Raw genomic sequence first — 26,748 nt, 5'->3', positions numbered from 1 at the left:
CTCATCTGTCAGGCTTAGTGTAGGCCCAGGAGTCACAGTGGTCATGCGTGGTTATATCCCGGGTGGGTAGCACTGTGGGAGAGAGAAAAAGACAGATGGTGGCAAAGTGAGCCTTGAACAAGGAGGAGAACCTGCCCAGCCAGGAAGGGTAACTTTGCCTGAGGCTGTCCAGGATGCTCTTCTGCTGTGTCTCTTCAAAGCCAGGCCATCTTTAAGACTGAGCTTATATCTCACCTCCAACCTAATGCCTTTCCTAACAGGCTCAGTCCAAAGTTGTCTTTTCCCCCATGAATACTTTTGGCCCTCTTGTCATCGTGCTTACTTTTTCAGAACTCCTTGCGTACCCCCTGGGAATGTTTTTCTCGTCCTGAGTGTGGGTCATGTGTGTGCCGGGAGAGTTTCAGCCCCCTTGAGTGCAGGACTGGTCCCACTCCATCAGGCATGGATCTATCTGGAACATTGGAAAGTGGCTGATGGTCACTGAGTGATCATCATCCTACCCTTGGTCGTTTTCACCATAGCCCTGAAATGTGAGACTTGATGCTCCCTGTGTCCCTGAAATATTTCTGTCCTAGATATTTGTGTCCACAATTTTAAGCTGTTGTGTTGAATGGGGGGAAATTCCACAGAAGGGTGTGAAAATGACTCAGTTGTGGAATGGAATATTTTATGGAATTACTTGGCATAAAAAGACCTAAGGCACTTCCTGTCCCCTTATATAACAGAGGGGATGATCTTACAAGGAAGAAAGCCATATACCTTCATCAGGAGTAATTGATAGTGATCTTAGGTTGTAGTTGGATATATTTATTTTAAGTCCTGAATAAAATAAAAGCCAAAATAAAGCAAACTATGTAAAACCAAACCAAATACTGTAGCTGCCCCACTGCAGTTAAACTCACATTTGTTGTTGTTGTTAGCTGCCATCAAATCAACTCCCAACTCATGTGTATAAAAACTCATTGCTACCGAGTAGATGCCAACTTATGGCGACCCTGCGTGTTCCAGAGTAGAACTGCTCCAGAGGGTTTTCTTGGCTGTGATCTAAACGGAAGCAGATCATCAGGGCTTTCTTCCATGGTACCACTGGGTGGGTTTGAACCACCAACCTTTAGGTTAGTGGTTGTGAACCATTTGCATATATAGTCTCTTCCATATTTCCCTGTATGAACCCTAAGGTCTACATAGTTTCAGCCATACCATTGTAATAGCACAAGCATTTCCCACATCGCAATGTACTTCTGTTGGATTGGTGTAGTATGGTGGTTTTGGAGAAAGGCTGTGGACCTGGAGGCTGATGTGTCCAGCTTAGAGCCCCACCCTCATCACTCACTAGTTCTGTGACCTTTGGGCAGAATATGTATGTATACACATGACCATGCATGGTGGCGCAGGGGTTAAGAGCTTGGCTGATAACCAAAAGATCAGCAATTCGAATCCACCAGGCACTCCTTGGAAACCCTATGGGGCAGTTCTTCTCTGTCCTACAAGGTCACTGTGAGTCAGAATCAACTTGACAGCAACTGCCTTGGTTTTGGTTTTGTTACACCTACCTTTATGCTTATAGATTATTACATGCATTTGACTTTACCGTTAGTCAACTTGGAGTCCCTCAGTGGTGCCAACAGTTAATGCGCTTGATTGCTAACAGAAGGGTTGGTAGTTTGAGTTCACCTAGAGGCGCCTTGGAGCCCTGGTAGCACAGTGGTTAAGAGCTCAGGTGCTAACCAAAAGGTCAGCAGTTCGTGTTCACCAACCGCTCTTTGGAAACCCTATGAGGTAGTTCTACTCTGGCTTACAGGGTTGCTGTGAGTTGGAATCGATTCGACGGCAACGGGTAATGGTAATGGGTAGAGGTGCCTTGGAAGAAAAGCCTGGCTATCTTCCAAGCACATCAGCCACTGAGAACCCCATGGAGCACAGATCTGCTCTCCACATGAGAGGTCAGCATGAATTGAAATCGACTCAATGGCACCTGGTTTTGGTTAGTCAACTTATGTTTAAAGAACCACATTTGGGGAAATAGTACTAATTAAAATCCTAATTGAACCATATTTAAACTAAGTTAGGTGTTATGTTGAGGGACAAGGCAAATACCAATTCTACAGGCTAATACTACATTTGACGAAATATTATAACACAACTCCTGTCGATGAGGTGCTGGCACGTTCAAAGTTGGGGGATTCTTCAGTCTTGCCATTTCTTTAGAATCCTTGTCTCTGTCTCCCCCTTGACTGGCCTTTTTATGTCCTCTGTTATCTTTCTCACTTCTTCCTAAGTTTTATATGTATTTTTGAAGTTTTTCAAGAACAAGCCCAGGCTGCAGAGACATTATAGTAAATGAGACCCTATTTTAAAATAATCCTTTGGGTATGTTCTAGAAATGTCTCTGTTGAGAGTCTGTTTATCATTTCAGGTCCTGCCCCATGGAAACAGGTCTTTTTTCTCCCGTGTGCTCTTAATGAAGTAATATTTAGGTATACAGGCTTAAATTTGATTTGTTCTCAGTCACTTGGAAATGTAGATCATATCCATAACTCACTGATGGATAGGCAAGACTTTTGATCTCGCTTTCTTTTCTAAGTATAGGAAGATGATACTCCACCAGAGCACTTCAGTTTAGTTAATATCCATATTAAATTCTGGTTCGATCTGCTTGGCATTTCTAGAAGCTTGGGCGTGCAGAAAGCTGAGCACACAGAGTTTCTGTGATCGTTCACGTGACTTCGGAGGTAAATTCTAGCCCAGTCCTTTCTTTTTCTGTCAGTTGTTTCTGCTGTTGGCAGTATAGTTTAAAATTTATGTTAAACATCTATCTTTTCTCTGCCTCTTTTCTATAAATCTGGTTGGTTGCCCAGGCCAGATGTTTGCCCCCTGTTCATTCTGCTGTCACTCTGTCTCTTCATATGGTCCCTGGCAGCCTGAGCCCTTGAGAGCAGGCTCGTTCTGTGGGGTAGACTGAACTGTAAAGCTTATATTGATTATTGGCCTTCCCAGTTGTTAATGCATATTCATTTAGCTAACCCATAAATCAGACTGCTGATAGCTGTACATTCAGATTTCGTTCTTTCTTGGTGCCTTGATATCTTCTGGGTTGCTCTGTAATAATATTGATGGTTCCTTTGAGGGGCGAGGGAGGATGAGGAAATCTAGCCTAAGAAAATAACCTGAAATAAAGAACAGAAGGGGTTTTAAACAGAAAAATTCTTATTGCAGCCTTATTTATAATAGTGAAAACTTGCAAGTAGCTCATATGCACACACACACATACAAAGCCAAAGGTGCAGCCAAGCAGATTATGGGGCTTTCCATTGCAATATTATAAATTTATTAAAAACAGTTCTTCTAAGGAGCTTGCAATGCTGTGGGGAATGATTTCTGTAATCAGAATGGGGAAACATCAGGATACAGAGATGCCTGACACTATGCATATCCCTGGAAGGAGATGTGACAGACGTTGGCAGTGCTTCTCTTAAGGTGGGGTGGGATGGGTCATGGAGGTTTGGATTCAGACGGACCTGGGTCTAAACCTCACCTTCCTCCTGGACTCCCTGTTACTCACAAGACACACCTCTCTTAGGCCTGAAATTTCTGGGGTAATAGGATCCCTCTCTCATAGAATCGACGGCAATGGGTTCTCATAGAATCATTGAGTGCTTAGTGCAGTGTATGGCATTTAACGGTGCAAGAAGCGAAAGTTCAATTATTAATAAAAATAACATTATCAAGAATAAATATTTCACACACCTTACCGCTCTCATACACATGCACTGTATTTATTTCTGCATGTTTCGTTTGACCTTAAATGGCACCCATTAGGGGGCAGAGCCCCAGCCCAGCAACCTCTGTCCAGTCACATGACCACTCTGTGTCCTGGTTGCCTTGCCTGGGTGAAGTTGAACGCCTCGGCATGGGGTGGTTATGTTGAAGACTCAGGGACTTGGCCTGTAAAAAGTGCTTAGAGTCAGCATGTAATCACTTATACATGTGAGCTGCTGTTATTATTTATTTAACATTTAAAATACGTGCACTTAATACTTCTTATATTCAGGAGAATAGGAAAGTTACAGCAAGGATTTATGTATCTGGCACAGAGTCGGACTTGATGGCTTGTAAGTCTGAGATCAGAGATGCTACAGGCTACATTTAGTTTACTCAAAACATTCAAAATTTTGACTATAAAGTGGGATGATCTTGGAATGAGTGGCCATAAAAAACAAGGATCCTTTGGAAAATCTAATCTGTTGTGTGAATGCTGCTGTGATAATACAGAGATAGACTGTGAGCCTCCAGAAATGTAAAAACTGGTTAAGTTCATTGGTTTGTTTCAATTCTCCAAATATGTGTCAGATTTTTAGGTCTGGTCTAACAGAAAAGCCTTTTTGATTTGTGGCTAATGGATTAAGTAACAGATAAAGGGCAAGGATATGTTTTTAATTTTCCTTCTTTTTTTTTTTTTTTCTTCGTAAGTCCTCTTTGCCAAAACCAGGACTGTTGCCTGTTTGAGTGGTTTATAATGTTGTCGTTGTGCTGCCTTTTGATTCACTGGAGAGATCCGGGGGGTGGGGGTGGGGGGGCGGAGGGGGTGGGGAGTCGGACCCGGGAAGTGGGAGATTTCTCTAGTTTCTGAGTGAAGCCAAACATGATAATGCCAGTTTATACTGTCATTTCACAGTCCAAATCCACTCTGCTTTAGCAGATGTTCTTCAGTTCTTTGGAATATGCATGAGAGGGGGGGACTGGAAAAGGACTTCATCTCGTTCTTGCTTTTTTTTAAATAATGTTTTACTGCGTTTTCAGTGGAGGTTTACACAGCAGTTTGGGCTTCCATTCAACAATTTCTACATACGTTGTTCAGTAACATGGGTTACATTCTTGGCAATGTGTGGGCATTCTCATTATTTCCATTCTGGTGGTACTGTTTTCATTAATCTAGCTTCCCTGTCCCCTTACATTCCATCTTTGTTTTAAAGCAATGGTTAACTGGTTGCATCCAGTTTTTGTCACACATTCTTCTAGGTTTGCCTGGGAAGCATTGAATGTATATATATTTCTCTTGTATCTATTTTTATAAAAAGCCTCAGTTCATTTTAATGAGTATAAAAAAGTTTCAAATCACAGTTTAATTCATATCATTCTTCCTCTTTAACTTGTAAGAGGGAGAAAACATAGGAGAAGGGCTGAGAGGTAGACTGCAGAGGGCTAAGATGTATGAATGATTCATTGAGCTGTCTTGGCAACCTTAGGTGAACCAGTGCAATTGCTGGAGATTTCTTAGTGGTCCAATAGAAAGCAGCAGTATGTACCTGCCAGCAAGTCATTGATCCTCCCAGACTCTGTCGTAATCTGTGAAATGGGGAGGCAAAAAAAAAAATCTGTTTTATCATCTAGCCTGTTGAGCACATTCAGTGAGAAGACATATATATATGAATGTGCCCTCTGCCATTTGGTGCTGGGTGGGCACTAGGGACAGCATCTCAGGCTCGTTTTGGTAGTGACTTCCGCCCAGGGGGCTAGTGCTGGAGGGCTGCAGAGGAGCCTTTGAGAGTCCAGGGGTGGGGATTGATCCCTGGGCTGGGCTGATTTGAGAGACCAGTTTAGAAGCAAAGGTTGATCCTGGGCCTTGAAGGGTGAGTAATACCGAGAAACCGGAGAGGAAGGTGGTGTCTTTCAGACAGGCTAAAATAATTGGGGCAGTTTTGCAGGAATCCAAAACAGCAGTTTAAATGAGATGTGGGAGATGGGATGTGGTAGATGAGGCTAGGCGTGGATGGACGCCCTGGCCTTAGGCAGAGGAGTTTGAACCTGATTGCCCACACATTTCAGAATGTTGTGTGCATTAAAAATGAGCTCTGAGCAAAATTATAAAGCTCTCCATCCTTCCAGATGGTCTGCTGCTTGCATGTTGCTGTACACCGCCCCCGCCTGGCCCCATGTGGCTCCGCTCACCATCCCCCCAACACGGCCCAGTTCACCACCCCCCCCCCCACGTGGCCCCGTTCACCTCCCCACCGTGTGGCCCTACTCACCACCCTGCATGGCCCTGCTCTTTGCCCTCCTCCCCTGCGTGTCCTTTCTCGCCCTCCCCGTGTGTCCCCGCTCACCGCCCTCACGTGTCCCCGCCTGCCGCCCCTTCGCAGTCCTGCTCACTACCCTTTTTCTGCAGCCTGAGGTCTGGATTGATCTGCAACACACTCCCTCTCTCCTCAGAATTTCCTGTTATTTACCAAGGCTTCATCTCTAGTAAAGTGCTAATTTGTCTGAAAGGTTCTAAACCTACCATTTTAAGACAGCCATGGGTGATAAATATGAATGTCTACTTTCATAGCAGTGTCTAACTGGGAACAAACCTTTCTGACCCAGTAATGCGCTCAGTGATGAGATTTGAGGTGCCAATGTCAGGTTGAGGTGGGAGCTGACTGGGATGGGCCTAAGTTGGAAGGCAGATTCGTTCCTGGTACTACCACAGCAAAATGCCACAGAGTGGGTGGCCTATAAGACACAGAAATGTAATTTATTACCTCACAGTTTTGGAGGCTAGAAGTCCAGGGAGTCAGCAGGGGCCTGGTCCCTCTGAAGGCTCTAGGGGAGATCCTTCTTCGTCTCTCCCAGCTTCTGGCGGCACCAGGCATTCCTTGGCTTACAGTTGTCTTCCCTCTGTCTGTCTGTCTCCTCTTTCATAAGGACACCACTCAGATGGGATTAGGACCCACCATACTCCAGTATGGCTCATGTTGACTGTTAACATCTTCAAAGACCCTATTTCCAAACAAGGTCACATTCACAGGTACAGGGATTAGGACTTCAGCATTCTTTTTGGGGGGACACCATTAAACCATACCAGAGAAGTCCATCAAAGGTCTAACTATAGCATGTGCATAGACTTCTCTGTTTGTCATGGTGGTATAGGAAGGCCTGGTTATGTTTTTCAACCATCGTGACCTTGGGCAGGTTTGAATTTCAATGTGGTGGTTTCCTCAGGAAAAATATCTAGAACCAGAAGACAGTATCAACTGTCTTTTCCATCATTCTCTATTGCATATTGTGGGTACTCGCTTTGTTTCTCATAGTGGAGGTAGAAACGCTGGCTTGCTCCTTCATTCATGCATTTAATAAATGTGCGTTAAGAGCTTGGCTGCTAGCCAAAAGGTTGGCAGTTCGAATCCACCAGCTGCTCCTTGGAAACCCTATGGGTCCCTTCTACTCTGTCCTGCGGGGTCACTGTGAATTGAAATCAACTTCACGGCAATGGTTTTTGCGTGTTCTGTGGCAGGTACTTTATGGTGTGCAATAGACATGGTCCCTGCCCTGGGGAGTTTCCAATCCCTCTGATTTGGCTTTGGTTTTTTTCTGAGTTTCTCATTTGCCAAAATGGAGAAATTCATCTTAGAAGCCATGAGGTTCCTGGGACAGCTTGTTGGTGAGTAGAAATAGTTTGGTCTGCTTGGACATCTGCCCTTTGTTCATCCTGTTGTGATGATGTTAGTGTGGATAATTCCTAATGACTAAGTTAGAAAAAAAAAAGTCTGTTTTTAAATATTTCTGTGGAGCACATATTAAAATGCCACCAGTATTTATTAAGCATCTGCTGTGTGCTAGGCACTGTGGTAGGGCCTTTTGAATTAAAAGATGACTGTAATGTGCAGCCTTGCTCTCAGAGTTCAGTAGGGGAGGTGAATCTCTAATGGTGAGTTTATTCCTGATACCATCGTGTTACAGATCTTATTGGTGGTGTGTGCGGACAGGAAAGAATACCCAGTGGTTGTCCTGTGGGTTAAGGGGAACATTTAGGGCTATGCAGACTTGCAGAGCAGCCCTGGCTGCCAACCACTTGGCTGGGATGTTTATTAACCTGCCTGGCCCGCTGCTAAGCTCACACCTGTGTGGTGGTGAGTCATTTCTTCTCTGCTCTTTACCACTTGACCTTCCGGTGACGGTTATTTCTAGTTATTACAATGGACCTGGCCTCTTATGCCACCATGAAAGAAGACTAAAGCGTGATCCTTAGGTGAATGTTCTCTGGTATTCTTGTTGCAAAGGGAAGCCTGGTCATTTCTGTCCTTCTGTAAGTGGGCTCTCATTAACCATGTTTAAAAACAGGTCAGTGAGGTTCACTTACTGTTTTCCTGAGCTGAATATTGGATGCAGCTCCCACACGTGGTGGATGTGGGCGACTGGGGCAACCTCTCTACTCAGGCTCTGCCCTCCAGGTCCTTACCATTTGGGAAGACATGTGAGGGGCCCAGTGTGGAGACAAGATTATTAAAGAGGGCCTGGTAACTCCCAGACAACATGGCTCCCTGAGAAAGCTAGACTGGAGATGAGTCCAAAGTGGGACGTTCTATTCCCTCACCTTCTTGAATTAAAGCAGCTGGCTCCCAGGGAAGGGTTGATATGACCTGCGTTCCTAGATGCTGTCAGAGTAGATACCTGTCTCTGCCTGAATGGACACTTGATGTTCAAGGGGAGCCCTAATGCCCCTGAACACAGATAGCCCAGGAGAGTGAGACAGAGGATGAGGCCCTCGCTTTTGCTCTTGAGGTGCCTATGAGTCACTCTGACCTCTTGCATGATGGGTTAGTACCTGGCAGAGCAGATCCTTCTCTTCCTCCCTTGCAGCTGTAGGTAAGGGGTGGAGAGAAGGGCAAGCTCCCTCCTGGGGTTTCTCTGAGAGAGCAGAATTGTCTACAGAAGGTTGAGATGTAAACGTAGATGAATGCTAGCTTTATAGGGGTCCACGTTTCATACTGACGGTCAGTTGTGTGATGCCTGTTGTTAGCAAACAGGGCTGTGTAGTACCAGCTGAGACAAGAAGCACGTGTGAAGAGGGGAAGAGGGCATAGCCATCTACAATGGGTGCAAAGTCTTGCAGTGGTCACGGTAGAGACACGGTGGCCAGAGGTGGAAGGAAGAGTGGGGGATATGTCAGCCCTCACTCTGCTGAGACCCAGAGCCCCAGTGAGGTGTAGTGACCTGGCCCTGTGTCCTGCCAGCCTGACACAGTACCCCTGCCCACAGTAGATTGTGGAGACCCTCCACGCATGCCACCCATAGGTTGCCCTGGACAGACTCCATTGACAGCCCTTTGGGAAAGGGCCAGTGGTGATACTAGCCCTGCCCAGAGGGTAAGTTCCTTTCCTCTTGAATTCCTGGACTGGGGGAATCAGAGTGACTGCCGGAGAAGCAATTCAGGTTCTAGGAAGTACCTGCTCTGCAAATATCCCAGCTTCACAGCTGTCATTCCTCAGACAGCTTTATGTTTGGGAAAAGCATGTTTTATGACTTGAATAAGGACGAACACAGGAGCTCTATAATGAATAAACCATACCCATTGCCATGGAGTTGATTCCAATTCGTAGCAACCCTGTAGGACAGAGTAGAACTGACCCATAGGGTTTCCAAGGAGCAGCTGGTGGATTCGAACTGCCGACCTTTTGGTTAGCAGCCAAATGCTTAATTACTGTGCCACCAGGGCTCCATAGTGAATAAAGGGCCACTGAAGGGTGAGCCCCATGTAGACAGGAATCCTACCTGCTTCCGTCCATAATGCCTATTACAGGGCCTACTGCATAATAAATGTGAAATAAACAATAAAACAACTTTTGCAGCTCAGATGGTGGCTGAATACAGTATGCTGTTCTTAGTGTTTCTTCAACTCCCATGACTAATAATAAAAAACACATAGTGCTGTCTGTGTGCCTTTGATATATATTCATTCATACATTTTCCAACAATCTCATGGGTAGATCCATTATCATCCCCATTTTACAGAGGAAGAGACTGAGGCAGAGAAGAGGTAAGTAACCAGCTCAGGGTCACTGCTGGTAAGGGGTGGGCTTGGAGTGCTTCCTGGCCCTCATGTATCAGGGCTAATGTCCAGGGGGTAGTTGCTCATCTTGACCAATGATGGGTATTTATTTCTGAGAGGAGGAGGTTGGCTGGAGCTGGCCTTGTTTGTCCCTAAGTGGACCCGGCTTAGCCTGGGCAGTCTGCACTGCTGCCATTGTCCTGGGCTGTTTACAGCTCCTGGGGACCGAAAGATGTTTATTTTAAAAGGAGAATGTCTGGGTTTCACCGCTGGGTTGGTTGGCACACCAGCCACAGCAGATGCCACAGAAGGGTTTTTGTGTTGATCCAGACTGCCTTCACACGTGTAGTCAGGGACAGGTGGGCAGAGCGGGAGGAGATTATGGAAAGGGAGAATAACGCATGCCTTACGAGTTTATACCCTGTCTTTTTACCACCCCCCCAAAAAAAAGACCAAAGATCCAGTAAGATAGTATACATTTAAATTGGGGTAAAAGAAGTAACAATCACAAACTCATAAAATTGTGCACAAATTTGGCTTTGTACTTTCCTGCAGCCTAACTGGGTTTTGTTTTGTTTTGTTTTTTACCTGGGAAAGGCCACCTGGTCTGCTCTCCTAGGCTCAGTCTGTACCACGAAAAGCTTGGAGAGGCAGGAAGTCGCAAAGGGGCTAGGGTATGGAGAAGTGGAGGCTGGGTCAGCACAGGCTGTGCCAATATTGTGCTGCCCTGAAAACGACGTCACCAATCAAGATAGCGTAGATCTTTATCAAGGTGTGTTCTTTGAGCTGCAGCATTTTTTCAAGAGTTTTAGTGAATGTAGAGTGCGGCTTCTCACAGGTGTGGGAAGTACCTACTCTTTAGCTGATGTTTCTAAATTGCTATGTGCTTTAATCCTTTTTTTGCGGGGGAGGGGGGCGTTAATCCTACCTTCTTTTTGCCGTAAGGTAAGTCAGGGTAGTTAATTCCAACAAGTGTCCGTTTTGCAAGTGTCTCCCTCCATTGTGAGGGGTGCTAGACACAGCTCTGTGATGGATTCCCTTTGGGATTGTGATGAAATCACCATGTACTTTGATTTCAGACCTCATTGAAGTTTTCCTCTGTGGGTGATCATCTTGCATGATAATAATACAAAGGCCTTGCCTTCATATAGACTTTTGTACTTTATGAAACATTTTTACCTGATTTTCATTTTTTAACACTCCCAAGAAGGGAATTGTTAGTTATGTTTCATGCTTGGGAAAAGCGAGTGATAATGAAACAAGGAGTTGGGGAGAAGAAGAAACTGGAGCCCTCTCGTCTTAGACTAGTGCATAGTACTCTTTGCAAATGACTGGGTTGTGTTTGTGTAATTTGTTCCCATGTCACGGTATTGTTGCTTTTTGCAGTAGTTGTTTTTGGGTGGTGGGAAAGTTGAAAACACGAATCCATAATGAATCTCTGGTGTTCTTGGTTCTGTTGAACATTTACCCTGAGCTAAGGCAGTTTTTTTTTGCCATTAAGTGGCTTCCTAATGACATATTAGGATGAAGAGGCAAGAGCATCTGATGGGAACAGTTGGCCAAGCATCAGGTACCAGCTGGAAGTTCCTTAAAAAGCTAGTAACTTACTGCTCTCCACAGGGCAGAAATGGATCCAAAGGGCCAAGGGATCAGCAGGCCAGGGGTTGAATCTGGACCACCAGCTCCCAGCCTAGCACCCTTTCCATGAACCAAGATGCCCCCAACTCCCTTCTCTCTGACGGAACCAGGCAGCAGCCACATGGGCCGGGTCCAGAATGGAGATCACGTGTACTGAGGTCTTCTTTGTCTCCAGAAAGAGCCCTTAGCTTTCCTAGAACTGTCTCTAAGGCCATAATAAGGTGCAAACCCTATCTAGGTAGATACTTCTGTGGGGTTGCAGCAATTGGGTGATGGCGTACGTTTAATAAAAAGCCTTAAAAGCATAAATCAGAGCTTCCGCCTATTCTTCTGCCCTCTTTCCAGCAGACCTCCTCAGGTGTCCTTCCTCTCTCCCCCTTTTCCTTCCTCCCGTTCTCTCCTGAACCTGCAATTTCCTGGCTCCACCCTCCACTGTCCCCTCTTACCTCGACTACAAGAGACCTCTGCATGGCCGGATTCAGGAGTTACCTCAGGAATCCTTGGGCTGTGCAGATGGTTAAGCGCTGGGCTAGTACTACATTTGCTCTTCAGAAAGCCCCAGTTTTTAGGCTGGGAAGGGCAGCCTTACTGCAGTGTCACCTCTGGTTCTTTCTATTCCCAGGGAGTAGAAGAGATGGGAAGAAATTAACCATCCCTTTTCTCTGGTCATCCTGTAAACAGCATCCAGGATTAACATCAAGTTCCATGGCCTTCCCCACTGACTGTCACCCCCAGCCATGCTCAAGAATCTCAGCAGTTCAGGAAACCCCTTGTCACTGGCCCCAAGGGACAACCAACCTGCAGAGCTGTCTACATCACAGCAAATTTGTCAATTTATCTAGAGTTTTATTGCCTCAAATTAGAGGATTGATTGGTAGGTCAAATATGCCTGTAAGAAGAGGCATGGGACACCTTGCAGGCTCTAAAAGTCCATAATATTGTAAGTTGAAAATTGTCAGTTGTTTTCAATTCCTCTGCTGTGTCAGCAATCCGGCCACTGCCCGCGCTGTAGGAGGTGAATTTAGTTTTGGATACACGCCCAGTAAACACAGCTCGTGTTTGTTGAGCAGCATGTCTTGACATTTCTCAAGTAAGACATATTTTCATATTTATACTGATGGAATTCAGAATGTAAGCAGAGGTCAGAATGACCTCAGAGTTGGGTGACCCGAAGCACTGCTTCATGAAACTGTATGGAAATCCTGCCCTGGACTCCAGAGCGTTCATTGACAATGCCTTCTATACTCAGGTGACCCAGTCACCTACTTGCAGGAAGCCAGCAATCAAACATGCTAGGATGCTAAGCCCTGGAGGTTCCTTCTGCTGTCTGGAGCCCAGGTCAGCCTGTTGTCCTTTCTGCCCCTGGCCACTTTATTGCTTCTTAGCATTTACATCCTTAAGTGGGAAAGAGCTGTAAAGGGAGCTGGGTCTAGGAAGCAGGTTCAGAGCCTACTACCCCTAGGTTCTCTAATACAAGACAAGAAAGGTGTGTGAGCTTGAAATTCCTGTGAATTTATGTTGTCTTAGCTGCTCTAAAAGGAGCCCTGGTAGCTCAGAGGTTACACACTCGGCTGCTAACCCAGAGGTTGGCAGTTCGAACCCATCAACTGCTCCTCAGGAGAAAGATGTGGCAGTCTGTTCCTGTGAAGATTAAAACCAGAACCCACTGTTGTTGAGTCAGTTCCAATTCATAGAAACCCATAGGGTTTTCAGGGCTGTAAATCTCTACGGAAGCAAACTGCCACATCCTTCTCCTGAGGAGCCGCTGGTGGTTACGAACCACCCATCTTTCAGCAGCCCAGCTTTAGCCACTGTGCCGCCGGGGCTCCTTCCATAAAGATTACAGCCTTGGAAACCCTAGGAGGCAGTTCTACTCTGTTCTGTAGGGTCGCCATGAGTCAGAATCAACTTGACAGCAATGAGTTTTTTAAAGGGTGTTGCAGTGATTAAGTGCTATGGCTGCTAACCAAAAAGTTGGCAGTTTGAATCTACCAGGTGCTCCTTGGAAACTCTATGGGGCAGTTCTACTCCATCCTGTAGGGTCGCTATGAGTTGGAATCGACTTGATGGCAAAGGTTTTGGTTTTGTTTTTTTTTTTTTTCGGTTTTGCTCTAGGATTCATTAGCTACTAACCATGAAGTGTCTTGTTTTGTTTGCCAGGAAGACAGTCAGTCAGTTAAGTCTGCGTTGCTTCTTGAGGTACAGGGAAGATGGGCAGTGAACTTCCTTTCTGCCGCCATCTTGTTTCCAAGGCATACATATGGTAGAGGCTGACTTGGGTGAGTGTTGGGAGTGGGGTGGGGTGGGGATTCTGACCATGAAATAGATTAGGTACTCAAAGTAATAAACCATGAGCCACCAACTCAAATGAAATGCACTAAATGCTTGGACTTATATTTTAAAAATAAGACATTTACAAGATAATTCAAACCCAGCCTAAACCGGAATATTTCCTAAAACCGCTGAACTGGAAGAAAAGCAAATATCCTCATAGTCTGTCTGAATCAAATGAAAATCGAATTGGTACTTTATTCACTTCGAGACCCTGAAACAGTGTGAAGCTCTTTGGCACTCTTAGTGTTTAAAATTAGCTGTTCTGGCCTCATTAGTAAGGGCTGTGCACTGGCCTAGCATTGATCTCCCCTCCGGATTCAATTCTTTATTAAATTGCACAGGACTGATATCACTGGGGCTCCTTTATTTGTGGGGAAATAGAGGGACAGAGTGGCCAGCATGACTTGCTCAAATTTACACAGTTTATTAGTGATGAAACTGGACCTAGAAACCAAGTCTTCTGGTGTGTGGTGTGGTGGGGCTCTTCTGCTATGGGGGTACATAAGGGGACGTTCATGATTCTTCCCTGCCCCTCAGCAGCTGAGGGAGAGGGAGCCCAGGGAGGCTATGTCTGCTGACAGAAGCATCTTCAGGAAACAGCTGTGGATGTCCAAGGCTCTCTGCCTCTGTCTCACCTTGAGGATATTAATCTGGGGAATTCCACTTTCTAGGACCCTTCAGAGTCCCTGGGTGGTAGAAACAGTTAACACACTCAGCTGCTATCTGAGAGGCTGGAGGTCCAAGTTCACCTAGAGGCACCTTGGAAGAGAGACCTAGTGATCTGCCTCCAAAAAATCAGCCACTGAAATCCCTGTGGAGCACAGTTCTACTCCACAGCAACTGGTATTTTTTAGGGCTGTCTTTAGGAAACCTCAAGTAGGGAAAGAGGGCCATTGAGAGGTGAGGCTTGGTGAGCAGGGTTAGACTCCTTCCTCCCAAAAGATTCTGCTGGCCACTCCTTAGACATTGCTGCTGTCTTCCTTTTCATTTTTTAAAACCTATTAAAATTCGTTTTTATATGGAAGCATTCTCTTTAATTGCTGCTTTATTCTCTTTCGGTTTTTAAAGCTGATTCAGAGTCCAGCGTGTTTTCCTGAAGACAGGTATTTATCGTGAATATTAGGATTTGTCTCTTGGTGTTTTTCAGGGATTCTAAGTGAGAGCCTTCAAATCATCCAGGAAGATGGTGGCCCTGTCCCTAAAGATTTGCGTCCGCCACTGCAACGTGGTGAAGACCATGCAGTTTGAACCATCGACAGCAGTGTACGACGCCTGTCGAGTCATTCGCGAGCGGGTGCCCGAGGCACAAACTGGCCAAGGTAGGCCATTGGTTATTGTCGGTTTCTCAGAATGTGCTGATACAGTCTGCATTTTTGTAGCTAAAGAAATGGAAGCTCTGAGTGGTCTGCAAGCCCAGCAGTGTGTATGTTTTAAGTGAAGTACCTTCTTAGACCAGGTGCTCCCTGCTTCCTGTGTGAGGCTTTTGATGACGGTACCCGCACCCACTGTTGAACCACCATCATCATCAAGTCACAGTTGTCCTCGTGGTCATCAGAACCATGCCCTGCAGTTTGCAGATCACGTTTTGGTGTATCATTTCCGTTTCCCAATAAAGTACAAATGAAACTTGTTGACAGTTGTCGGGTGTCTGTATCCTGGACCCTGTTTCCCATGTATGAAAACTTCCCACTACCAGCTGTCTAAAACAGGCCTGAATGGCTGGCTCTGCTGCCTAGGGCAAGTCTTACATCCCAAGCACTTCGAAGGGGCTTTGTAAATTTTACCTCAAAGCTTAAAAAAAAAAATCATTTGTGGTCTGTGTTTTGCTTGGTGTTTGGTTAAACCACTGACCCCTGTTAATCTGAGTTTAAACAGAAGCCATTCAAACAATTTGGTTTTCCACGTTCCTTTCTCTTCACGTTTCTTTTATTTGACTGATAGTTGAGAAGCTGGGATCGTTTCTAAGTTGGCAGGCCTTTAGTGTGAAAGTAGGATAAAACTTATCTTAAAAATAGAAAGATTATAAAAATGGTTGAAATGGCAGTTGTTTTGTTAAATATATTCTACCAAAATAAAATAAACAGGAAGCTTACAAATCAAACCTAATGTCAAGGATTATTTTTATCATTAAAAACACTGTATTTCCCCACTACCCGGAAACAAAAATAAAGTTAGCTCACATCTCCACACGACTCCAAATCCGGTTTTATGATGGTATCCCTTGTCTTTACTTTTCTGTTTGTTTTTGTCCCAGATTTTTCTCCCTCTGTTTCTTTGGGTCTGATTGCTATATACCTATGGTGAATGTATAAACTTTTAAAGATCTTCAAGTTTGGTTGTTTTTTTGTTTTGTTTTTTGTTTTTCTGAGTCACAGCAGAAGCTCTGACCCTTGTCTGGGTCTCTGAAGTGTCCTTTAATCATATTAAGGAAGAGGGAAGTCTTTAGACAGGAGATGACACTGCTCCCTCCTGCCACCATCCCCTTGTACTTCCTGGGCTGGATTAAGTGGGTTTTATGGAGGTACAAATGATTTGCACTCAGCTAGTAGCTGAAAGGGAAATCCTGGTGGCGTAGTGGTTAAGTACTACGGCTGCTAACCAAGAGGTTAGCAGTTTAGATCCGCCAGGCGCTCTTTGGAAACTCTGTGGAGCAGTTCTACTCTGTCCTATAGGGTCACTATGAGTCAGAATCCACTCAACGGGAGTGGGTTTGGTTTTGGGTTACTAGCTGGAAGATTGGAGGTCTGAACCCACCCAGTGGTGCCACAGAGAAAGGTCTGGATGTAATGAAAGAAATGGATATAATCCATTTCCATAAAGATTACAGCCAAGGAAGCTCTAAGGAGCTCAGTTCTACTGTGTAACACATGGGGTCTCCATAAGCTGGAATTGACTCGATGGCAATGGGTTTCTTTTTTAGTGAAGAACATGGAGTCCCTGGCTGGTGCAAACAGTTAAGGTGCTTGACTGCTAACAAAAAGGTTGGTGGTTTGCATCTACACAGAGGGCCTTGGAAAAAAGGCCTGGCAATCTACTTTTGAAAAACCAGCCATTGAAAATCTTACGGAGCACAGTTCTCCTCTGACATACGTGGGGGCGCCATGAGTCAGAATTGACCTAACAGGAACTGGATGAAGGACATGGAGCTTAATTGTCTGACCTTTCTCATAATTTGATGGTAGTGAGGGATGGAGCTTTGTCTCATAGGGAACTCCTGCCTTTCTTTTCAAACTCTATGTTGGGATGGTGGAGGGCTCATTCCAGGTGTGATTGCCCCTCTGTCCCCTTGGCCTAGGTGGGCTTAGGCTTAAGCGGCCCCTCTCTTGGTTTCTCCATGGCTGTCTTGTCATTCTCCATCGATTCCTGGCCTAATTTTTATAGCACAGGATAGGGAACAAAGCCACGTTCAGTTAGAAATAAATTTGGATTGTGTGCTTCCTGGTGTTTCCCCTGAATTTTAGATACAACCTGCACCCTACTGGTTTTAAGAAACCTGAACCCTGTTTGTGGGCATTACTTTTGCTGCTGAGCCCTTGTTCCCACTGGTCTGCTTTAGTCCCCACAGCTGCTGGTGGTGTCAGAACAAAACATTTCTCTCTGGTGAAGGAGAGTACCCACATCCTTGCCAAGTCGGCAGGCTCAGGACCTGGAAGTCAGTGGTGGCTTCATCTCTACTTTGTCTTTTTTCTTTCCTTTTCTGCCCCAGCTTCTGACTATGGGCTGTTCCTTTCGGATGAAGATCCCAGGAAAGGCATTTGGCTGGAAGCAGGCAGAACACTGGATTACTACATGTTGAGAAATGGGGTATGCTGTTGACCACCCCCACCTTTTAAAATTTCTTTGTCCTTGGGCCTTCCAGAGAAACCAACATCATTACGCTTCAAATAAAAAGAGAGAACCAACAATCTATTTTGATTCAAGGACATTTTATTTATTATTGATGTAATGTACCTTGGTAAGGATTTTCCAGGTGATGGTAGAAAATATCAGCAGTCCAAATTCTTGAAACAGCACAGAAAGATTGAAGAAGTTTGGGGTTAGTATTTTAAGCGATCTCTACATGTCATTGCTGGGTTTGGTAGTTACTAGGTGAAATACTGCCTCTTCCTGTGTGTAGAGGTGATGGAAGGTAAGGTTAGCATGGAGGGGAAACTAGAATGTAATCCCCAAGTTAGTTGGAGATTGAATAATCATTGCCGTTTTGTTTTTCAATAAACTTCCAGTTAGAGATACGAGGTTAATCACTATCAGTAATAGTAACAACAACTCAAAAATGGCTCTGTTATGGAAATATAATGAGTCAAAAAGCCTTCTATTCAGCTTAACTCCCATGATACTGGGTTTTTGGAACATAAGGTGGACTGGACTTACCACATAGGTCAGTATCCCACGAAGTGAGAGAGAAGTATGTGATGCCAATTAATTTCCCTCTGCAGAGTTCCATTTTTAACAAGTGCAGTAAAAAAGAAGTTTCATATTTAAAAATAACTCCCAAACTTATTACCTGTGTTGGGTCTGGCCATTAGTATAGATTCTACACTGTCATGGAAACCACATCCTACCACTGTGAAGAATTCAAGGGTGTGACATATGTCCTTCATCACATACATTTTGTAAAAATTGTTGATAACAGTGTAAGCGGTAGCTAGAGAGACATACCACTGTCTTTTAAAAAGGCAAGTAAGAATTTTCTGCTGCTAATTCTCACTAAAGCAGACCATTCCCTGACTTTTAGAAGGACACTTTCATTTTACAGAAGGTAGTTTTCAGTAATTGTGAGCTGTAAAAATTACTTCTTTGGGTACAATTTCACCATCGGATTTTACAGAAATCCATCTTAAAGCAATTATTTAGCATTGGAGCCCCTGGGTGGTGCAGAAGGTTAAGGTGCCCAGCTGCTAACCAAAAGTTTGGTGGTTTGAGTTCACCCAGAGACACCTTGGAAGAAATCTGCTTGAAAACTCTGTGGAGCACAGCTCTACTCTGACACACATGGGGTCGCCATGAGTCAAAATCGACTCTATGGCAAACTGAAGTGGAAGGGAAAATTCGTTTTTTTTTCAGAGTGTCCAGGTTAGCTATCTGTTATCCCAGTCAGTGTTGTGTCTAGACCCACGAAATGACCATTGTGAAGCATGTGTTTGATTTATGCTCTAGGATATTTTGGAATATAAAAAGAAACAGAGACCTCAGAAAATCCGGATGCTGGATGGAACTGTGAAAACGGTGATGGTGGATGACTCCAAGACCGTTGGGGAACTCCTAGTTACCATTTGCAGTAGAATAGGTGAGCGGTCACATGCCTAGGTTTCTTTTTTTTTTTTTAATTTTTACACCTTCCCTCTTCTTTTTTTTCACCCCGTTTGATGCCTAGACAATTTCGTATGTGTCTTCATACACTGATGTGTGCTCAGCCCCAAGAAAGTGTCTGCATCCTCCTGATTTGCAGATTCGCACACTGGTATTGCAACAAGTTGAACTGCTCACTAAGCCATAATTGAGAGCTTTTTTTTTTTCCTCTTTCAAAAATTTTTAAGTTGAGAGTAATGATTTGGAAGTCCTAGGGTTCAGTCTCCCAGCCATTGCTGGGATTCTCTGTCAGTATCACAGACATCGGGTATCTCCTTGAACACTGGTGGTGACAGCCTCTGCGACTGACACTCAGGCAGCTGTTCTTCTGGATGCCTTATTCTCCCAGAGAACAAGTCGGCCTCCTTGCTACAACAAGCCCTTCACATATTTGAAGGAAGTAGCCTCGTCTACTTTAGTTTTGTCTTCATGCAAAGGTTCCTTCAGGCACTTTGGTTTGACAGTGTCTTGCCTTCCTTTGCATGATCTCTTCTATGTTCTTGTTTCTCGAAAATTAGACAAAAGACTTGAACGTGACATTTTGAGTGTCACTTAACTAGCGGAAAACCTTGTGTTTCATCCAGAGTTACTTGACATGTGCTCCACGAGGCCACCTTCGTGGCCCTCTCGTTTATAAGGCCCCTTCTCTTCTTTGCCACCATGAACTTCTTGGGGTATTTTGAGCCTCAGGCTGGAAGGGGTTGTTGGCAACTTAATCATTTATGATTATAACCCAATTTGTACTTTTAGGAATAACCAACTATGAAGAATACTCTTTAATCCAAGAAACTATGGAAGAAAAGAAAGAGGAAGGGACAGGTACACTCAAGAAAGACAGGACGCTGTTACGAGATGAGAGGAAGATGGAGAAGCTGAAGGCCAAGCTTCACACAGATGATGACTGTAAGTGTTTGAGAAATGATACAGGTACCCAGGCTTTCCAAGCTTCACCCCTCCCATCATCTCTGTGACACAGGGCAGGGCGTATTTTTTTTTTTTTTTTTCATCTGTAAGTATTTAGGTTTGTGTCACTAAAATATAATGACTCTTAAGGAATTAAAAAATAACTAATACATTCCATAACTTTAAAATCTCTTAATTTCAAATATACAAATTGTGTTCACATTTTTTCTCTTGTCTTCCAAAAATATTTTAAGATTGAACTGTGATCCAAGTAAGATTGGGTGATAGGTTGCTTAACTTTTAATCAGTGGGCTCTGTCTTCTTTTATTTTCCCATTGCAATTTGTGTGTGTGCGTGTGCGTTTAGAAACCAGATTGTTGGTTGTATAGTACTTCCTACAGTCTGAATTTTGTTGATTGCATATCCGTGGTGTCATTTAACATGTTCCCCTTTCTTTGTAATTCCTTAAAACTGGAGGCCTAATCAGATTCAAGTGTGTGAATGTGCATGCGTGCGTGTGTGTATATACACATATATACACATATATGTACATGTGCCCATAGACACGCATACACATATATTTAAAATAAAGATGACTCCTTACGTTGTGTTACGTATTCCGTTTAGAAGTTAACAGCCATTGACGACTGTTGTGCCTAGATTATTTCCTTAGAGGTTACAAAACAGTAATGTGATCTATCACAGGAAAGTCATTTTCTATGGCTACCATTAATATAGGTACACCTTAAGTGTCCCAAAGCCCATGCTGTGTGTAACTTGCTGCCTGAGCCTCCACAGAGAGGATCTTAATTCGTGCCGCAGCTCACTTGGACCTCCCCAGGCCCTCCCTTTCCTCACTGTTGCCTTTGCTGTTGCATTGGGAAGACATCATTGTGTCTGTTGCTCTTCAGTAGAGTTGTCATTTCCTCTTAACTGTTGTCCCTTCCGTTTTCTTTCTGCCTCGTGTGATTTCCAGTAGCTTACTTCTTTCTAAGTGAGACTTGAGGAGACACATCCTGCGGATTTATTAATATATACATAATACTCTCTGAGGTATCGTGGGAGTTGAGGTAGATCAGACACGTTCCCTGTGCTAACGTTGTTTATAAACTCATGAGGCTGGTAATAAATACTTACCCACATATGTGTGTAAAGCCCAAGGATGAGTGTAGGTGCAAGAGCTGTGGCAAGTGTAGAGGAGTGATCAATTCCAGGGGCCTAGAGATCAGGAAGGAGCCCTGGTGGCGCTAAGCAAAAGGGTGGAGGTTTACCCAGTGGCTCTGTGGGAGAAAAGACCTGGCAGTCTGCTTCCATAAGAATTATAGCCTAGAAAACCCTATTGGACATTTCTACTCTGTCACATGGGGTCACTATGAGTTGGAATCGACTTGACAGCACCCAACGACAACAACAACAGATACCAGGAGAAGGTTCTCAGAATGGGTGAAGTTCATGCCGGGCCATGGAGAGGGTTCCTGCCATCCTCACCCTGGAGTGTTCTGTTCCCTCAGCCTCCCCAGCCCATTACTTTCATTTTTCTTGTCTTTTCTAATTAGGCTCAGAGAGAACTCATTATGCTCAGAGTTTATAAATTATTTCACTTGATGAGATGGGCTGTAGATCTACTCTTGATGTAAAAGGAAATGCCTGACTTGGTTGTCTTAGCACAAAGCACTAATGTCGTTGTTTCTTTTTTTCCAAGAGAAGGGCGTGTTATGAATTCAGTCGCAGTGCTGTAGCTAACTGTAGGAATGGCTGGGAATTTTCTCTCATTACCTTTTTAGTTCATCATATGGTAGATGTGAACTTATTTTTCAAGGTTAAAAAGAACAGTTCTGATATAAGAAAATACTAACACTGTATAGAAATCAGCATCTGTATTAGTCTGCTGTTGTGGCCAACCCCCTTCAGTTAGGAGGAAGTCTAAACAGCATTTTCGTATGTCTTGTTGTGTTGCAGTGAACTGGCTCGATCACAGCCGAACCTTCAGAGAACAAGGAGTCGATGAAAACGAAACCTTGCTGCTTAGACGGAAGTTCTTTTACTCTGATCAGAATGTAGACTCGCGAGACCCTGTGCAGCTGAACTTGCTGTATGTCCAGGTACAGTGTTTACTGCCCAGCACTGACGTTGATGAGCTTCCTGGGAGCCCCGGCTTCCATCATGGTTACGGAAGCCAGTTTCCAGCAGGCATTGCTCATGGGTTCCGCACACGGTTCTGGTTATAGCTCAGGCTGATGTCTGACACGAGCTGCTGCCCGTCCAGAGTGGTACCTCTGTTGGCCTCTCTTTGGTCTCAGATTGGGACCCGTTGGCCGGTACAGTTCCTCTTGGCCTGGCATTGAGAGGCAGTTGTATTGGACCAAATGGGTTCACTACTTCAAACATAGGACAGCTTTCTTACCTGGCAGCTTAGAACATAAGAGAATATCAGCAGAAAATCAGTACTCCTCATTAACTGAAAGATAGCCTCTCAGTAACCTTTTATGTCTTTATCTTTAACTAATTGTTAAAACTTAGACAAGTCATTTAACTTACCGGAGTTGCAGTTCCCTAGTATGTAAAATGTGAGCTTTGCACTAGATGGTGCCCAAGGTTTCACTCATCTCAAGGAAGACATAATTCATCTTTCTCTCTTTCTCCCCATCTCAGTTCCTTTCCCCTTTCTCTTTCCCTCCTTCCATTTATTTACCTCTCAGTCCATAGACATAGCCATACTGGCTGCCTCTATTTATAAATAAAGTTTTACTGGCACACAGCTCTTTTTTTTTAAAACATATTTTCTGTGGCTGCTCTTGGCTGCCCAAGAGCAGAGTTCAGTAGTCATGACAGAGATCACAGAGATGTATGGCCCCCAAGGTGTAAAAATATTTACTCCTTGGCCCTTTATGGGAAGAGTTTGCTGATCTCTGAATTAGTGGATGAAAGAATGGCCTGGAAGGAGGGGTGGGAGGAAAGAGCTTGGCAGGCAGGAAATAACAGGACAGTGAGAGAGTGCTTGTTGTTTAAGGCTCAGAGCAATAGCCAAGAGGGTACATCTGAGAGTATTTTGGGGTCATTTAACTAGGGAAAGGAAGGACACAAAGAAGAGGGATAAATAGCAGTAGTGCTGATGGATGGAGAACTGGGAAGGAAGACCTCAGACATAGTGAGTCTCCAGTTCTAGGACTGTGTGTTTGCTTGTCAGTCCCCCTAAGTATCTTCAGTGTTCTCGCCTGTTTGTCCATCTGTCTCCCCCACCCCCCAATCTCCTTTATCTTGGAGTGGGCGTTGGATTGATTTTTACCTCTAGATTATTTTTTCTGCTAGCTTTATGATTTATTTAGGGGTCATAGAAAGTAAATCATATTTCTATCCCAGCTTCTATGGATCTGCTAATTGAACAAGGATTTTCTTTTGCCTCTGTTTTTCACAATCCCATCTACCTTCCTAGACTATAATCATGCTTCAGTTGTTGGTGTACCAGGCACTGTTGATGCTTTCCATCTATTTGGGGCAGTGTGGGGCAAAGATGTGTTTTCCTTTTGCCTTTATTTATTCTCCTGTGCTACAATCATACACAGCATGCTGAAAGCATCCTTGCGGGGGCTGGCACATATCCCCTGTGCTCACAGAGAACACAGGCTCTGGGGAGGATTTGTCGGTGGACAGAATGGGTCATTCCCCCAACCCCTGATGCTTTTGCCTTCTCTCGTGTTTCAGGCTCGGGACGACATCCTGAACGGCTCCCACCCTGTCTCCTTCGAAAAGGCTTGTGAATTTGGTGGATTTCAAGCCCAGATCCAGTTTGGACCTCATGTGGATCATAAGCATAAACCTGGATTCTTAGAGTAAATGGCCCTTTATTTATTATTGTATCTCCTCTCCTCTTCTTTTTCTTTTCTTCCCACTATTCATTTTTGAGCTACCCACTGCCTTCGAGTCGTTTTTGAGCTAGCTGCTGAAAACATGCACCCAAGTGTTAGTCAGTCATGAAAACGTTAGCTTTTTGCTCATTTGAATATGTAATCATATTTGTAGGTAATGGGAAAAGCAGAATAACTAGAAATTCTGTTGGAGTGACGACTGTGAAGGTTATTTGTTTCAGGTTCAGTCAGTGTGATTTCCTCTCTAGCCTGTTCTAGGATGCCCCTGGGGCTGAGGAACTCACTTCTTTCCATACCCCGAAACTTCTGCCTGTGAGAACATTCTGTCTTCATATTGGACCACATTTTGTCATCTTTAATAACTTTCTCAGACTCCTGCATTGGGGCCCCAGAGTACAGACAAGAAGGCATCATGTTTTTGTACTACAACTGTGTGGATTCTTAGTTGCTCTGAAAGTGTGATGTGCACCTTAAATACTCAGTTCATTCTCTTTGCTCATCTGTCCTTTCATTCTTTTTTATAAATTTATGGGGGCGAGTCTTTCTGGCTCCAGACTTCAAGAGTCAAGAGAAAGCTAATCCTTCTGATTCATCATGGCCCCACAGAACACGGGCCTTAGTTGGTGTCTTAGGCTGGGTTCCTTTAAGCAAAACCAGTGACTTGTCTATATATATACATAAAAAAAGGGAGAGAGATTTATATCAAGGAAATGGCTCACAGGGTTGTAGAGGCTGGAAAGTCCCAAGTCAATGGGTCAGGCTGGAGGCTTCTCCCGAGTTACCTAGCTGCAGAGGGTGACAAATCCCAAGATCGGCAGGTAAGCTGGTAGCTCAAGTCCCAAGAACCAGAGGTCAGATAACAGCAGCCAGCTGCAGGATCCAGAACGAGCAAAAGCCTGAAAGTCTTGCTAGCAAGTCCACCTATATTAGATGCAGCCATTACCCCCAAGGAAGCTCCCTTTCAACTGATTGGCTGCTCACAGCAGATCCCATCATGGAGGTGCAGATGAAACATGTGAATGAGGCCCCCCCCTCCAAAAAAAAAATTCACTCATGGTCGACATCCTGCAGTTACCTAGCGAGTGACTTGTGGAGACTTTTTGGAACCTGATGTGAATGCCCATTGGGGGTGGGAGGACGTGAGCTTTTGATGGAGGATATGCAGCATGAGACATGTTGAGTAGGCCATGAGCTATATTGTGTCCAAGGGTGTCAAGGGGAGAAGATAATGTAACTAGACGCCTGACCCCCTTTGACTTTGGTGGGAGAAGTCAGTCAGGACCAGCATGTGCCCTGGAGTAAGAAGAAAACCCGACTTTAACCTGCTGTTTGTTCTAAACTGAATTGTTAAAAAAAAAAAAAACTACCCCTGGCTTAATGAAACCCCAGGAGACTTCCTAATGTTATGCTTTGTCCTACAACATACCAGGCTGTGACCTTGACTCTGAGGATGGCTCTCGGCAGCTCCTGTCACTTACTCAGTTGTATATTATCCACACGAGTTGTATGGTCAAGGGCTCATCAGGACTCTTTTCTCCCCGGCCCACATGGCTTCCTTCCTACAGGAGCCATGGGAAAGTGGCCTTTCCCTCTGTTCTGTGGCACCACAGATGCTTTACAAAAGACCGCACACTCACACACACATACACTCACAAACACACACGTGTTTTTAGTAGTTTCCCTGTTCCCACAGTCTAACTTCACAGCTGGTCCCTTAGATATATTTGATGTCATAAACCTGAGGTTTATGGTCATGGAAGTTGATAAATAGACATCAAAAACTCATTAGCCCCTGGAGGAGCCAACATTCTTTGTTTCTCTCTGCTTCTGTGAAAAACTGCTGAAGAATAGGAGAGACTAGAGGGCAGATTTATGAATCAAACATTTTCTAAAAAAGTGTTTACCTATTTTTACACTTTCCCGGCAATAAACCTGTGTGGCCCTGGTGGGAAGCAGATTCCAATGTAACCGTTCAGCTGGTGGCCGAGCCTGATTGTATGATCATATCCTGGTCGTTTAATTGATGCCTCTTCTCCTGAGGGCTGGGGCAACTACTCTCTAGGCCCCCACTGGGAACTGAGAAAGCAGTGTTTTATGCGATGGATGTGGTAGGGCGCTGAGAGAGGAGAAGTGATTTCCTCGCAGTTGTAGTTAGCTGCTGTCAAGTTGACTCCCAACTCCTGGAGACCCATGCATGATGGGATCAACCCGTTGTGATCTATAGGGTTTTCACTGGCTGATTTTCTGAAGTAGATTGCGAGGACTTTCTTCCTAATCTGTCTTAGTTTGGGTGCTTCGCTGAAACCTGTTCAGCATCATAGCAACAACACACAGGCCTCCACTGATAGATGTGGCTGGAGGTACATTGGCCAGGAATCAAACCCACGTCTCCTATATGGAAGGCTAGAATTTTACCACTGAACCACTGCTGCCCCGTTCACAGTTACTTAAAGAATTTTTCTGCATATGGCTTCTGCCTTGTAACATTGAGTTGTCATTTTCAAAGGCATTCGTGCGTTCAGGGCATACTTGCTGCTATCCTTGGTCTCCCGATATGCAGCAAAATTGTACATAAAAATGTGATTACTAAATCCTTCTGTCTCTTTTCTAGCATCCCTGGGTGTGCCTGTCAGCTCACAGTGGACGGTATGTACCTGCTGAGTGCTGGTGCTGAGCTGGCACACTGGCATCAGAGGGTCAGCAGTGGCCTCAGCCGTGTTACTGTAATTTACAGTCCTGCACGATGCTGTGTACCTACCGTCGTTGATAATGTCCCTTCCTATAATAATCTGAGATAGCAAAGGTGAAGCAGTTTTATTCAGTCGGCTTTCTTGTTTCTCGGGCTGCATT

The 26,748-nt window shown here is 44.6% G+C and overlaps 1 protein-coding gene across 2 annotated transcripts in view; it reads left to right on the top strand.

Annotated features, from left to right (window-relative positions):
* The window catches only part of TLN2 (talin 2), a 393,238-nt gene that overhangs the window by 174,176 nt on the left and 192,314 nt on the right, over window positions 1-26,748 (top strand). For both annotated transcript variants that reach the window (XM_064267460.1, XM_064267461.1), the window contains 6 exons: window positions 14,928-15,099; window positions 17,487-17,584; window positions 18,938-19,067; window positions 19,880-20,032; window positions 21,992-22,134; window positions 23,735-23,862. In XM_064267460.1, coding sequence (XP_064123530.1) covers window positions 14,964-15,099; window positions 17,487-17,584; window positions 18,938-19,067; window positions 19,880-20,032; window positions 21,992-22,134; window positions 23,735-23,862 — 788 coding nt within the window. In that variant the 5' untranslated portion in view covers window positions 14,928-14,963. The remainder of the gene's footprint in view (window positions 1-14,927; window positions 15,100-17,486; window positions 17,585-18,937; window positions 19,068-19,879; window positions 20,033-21,991; window positions 22,135-23,734; window positions 23,863-26,748) is intronic.

Source organism: Loxodonta africana, chromosome 13, assembly GCF_030014295.1.
Source record: "Loxodonta africana isolate mLoxAfr1 chromosome 13, mLoxAfr1.hap2, whole genome shotgun sequence".
NCBI lineage: Eukaryota > Metazoa > Chordata > Mammalia > Proboscidea > Elephantidae > Loxodonta > Loxodonta africana.
This window is presented reverse-complemented; position numbering and strand designations above follow the sequence as displayed.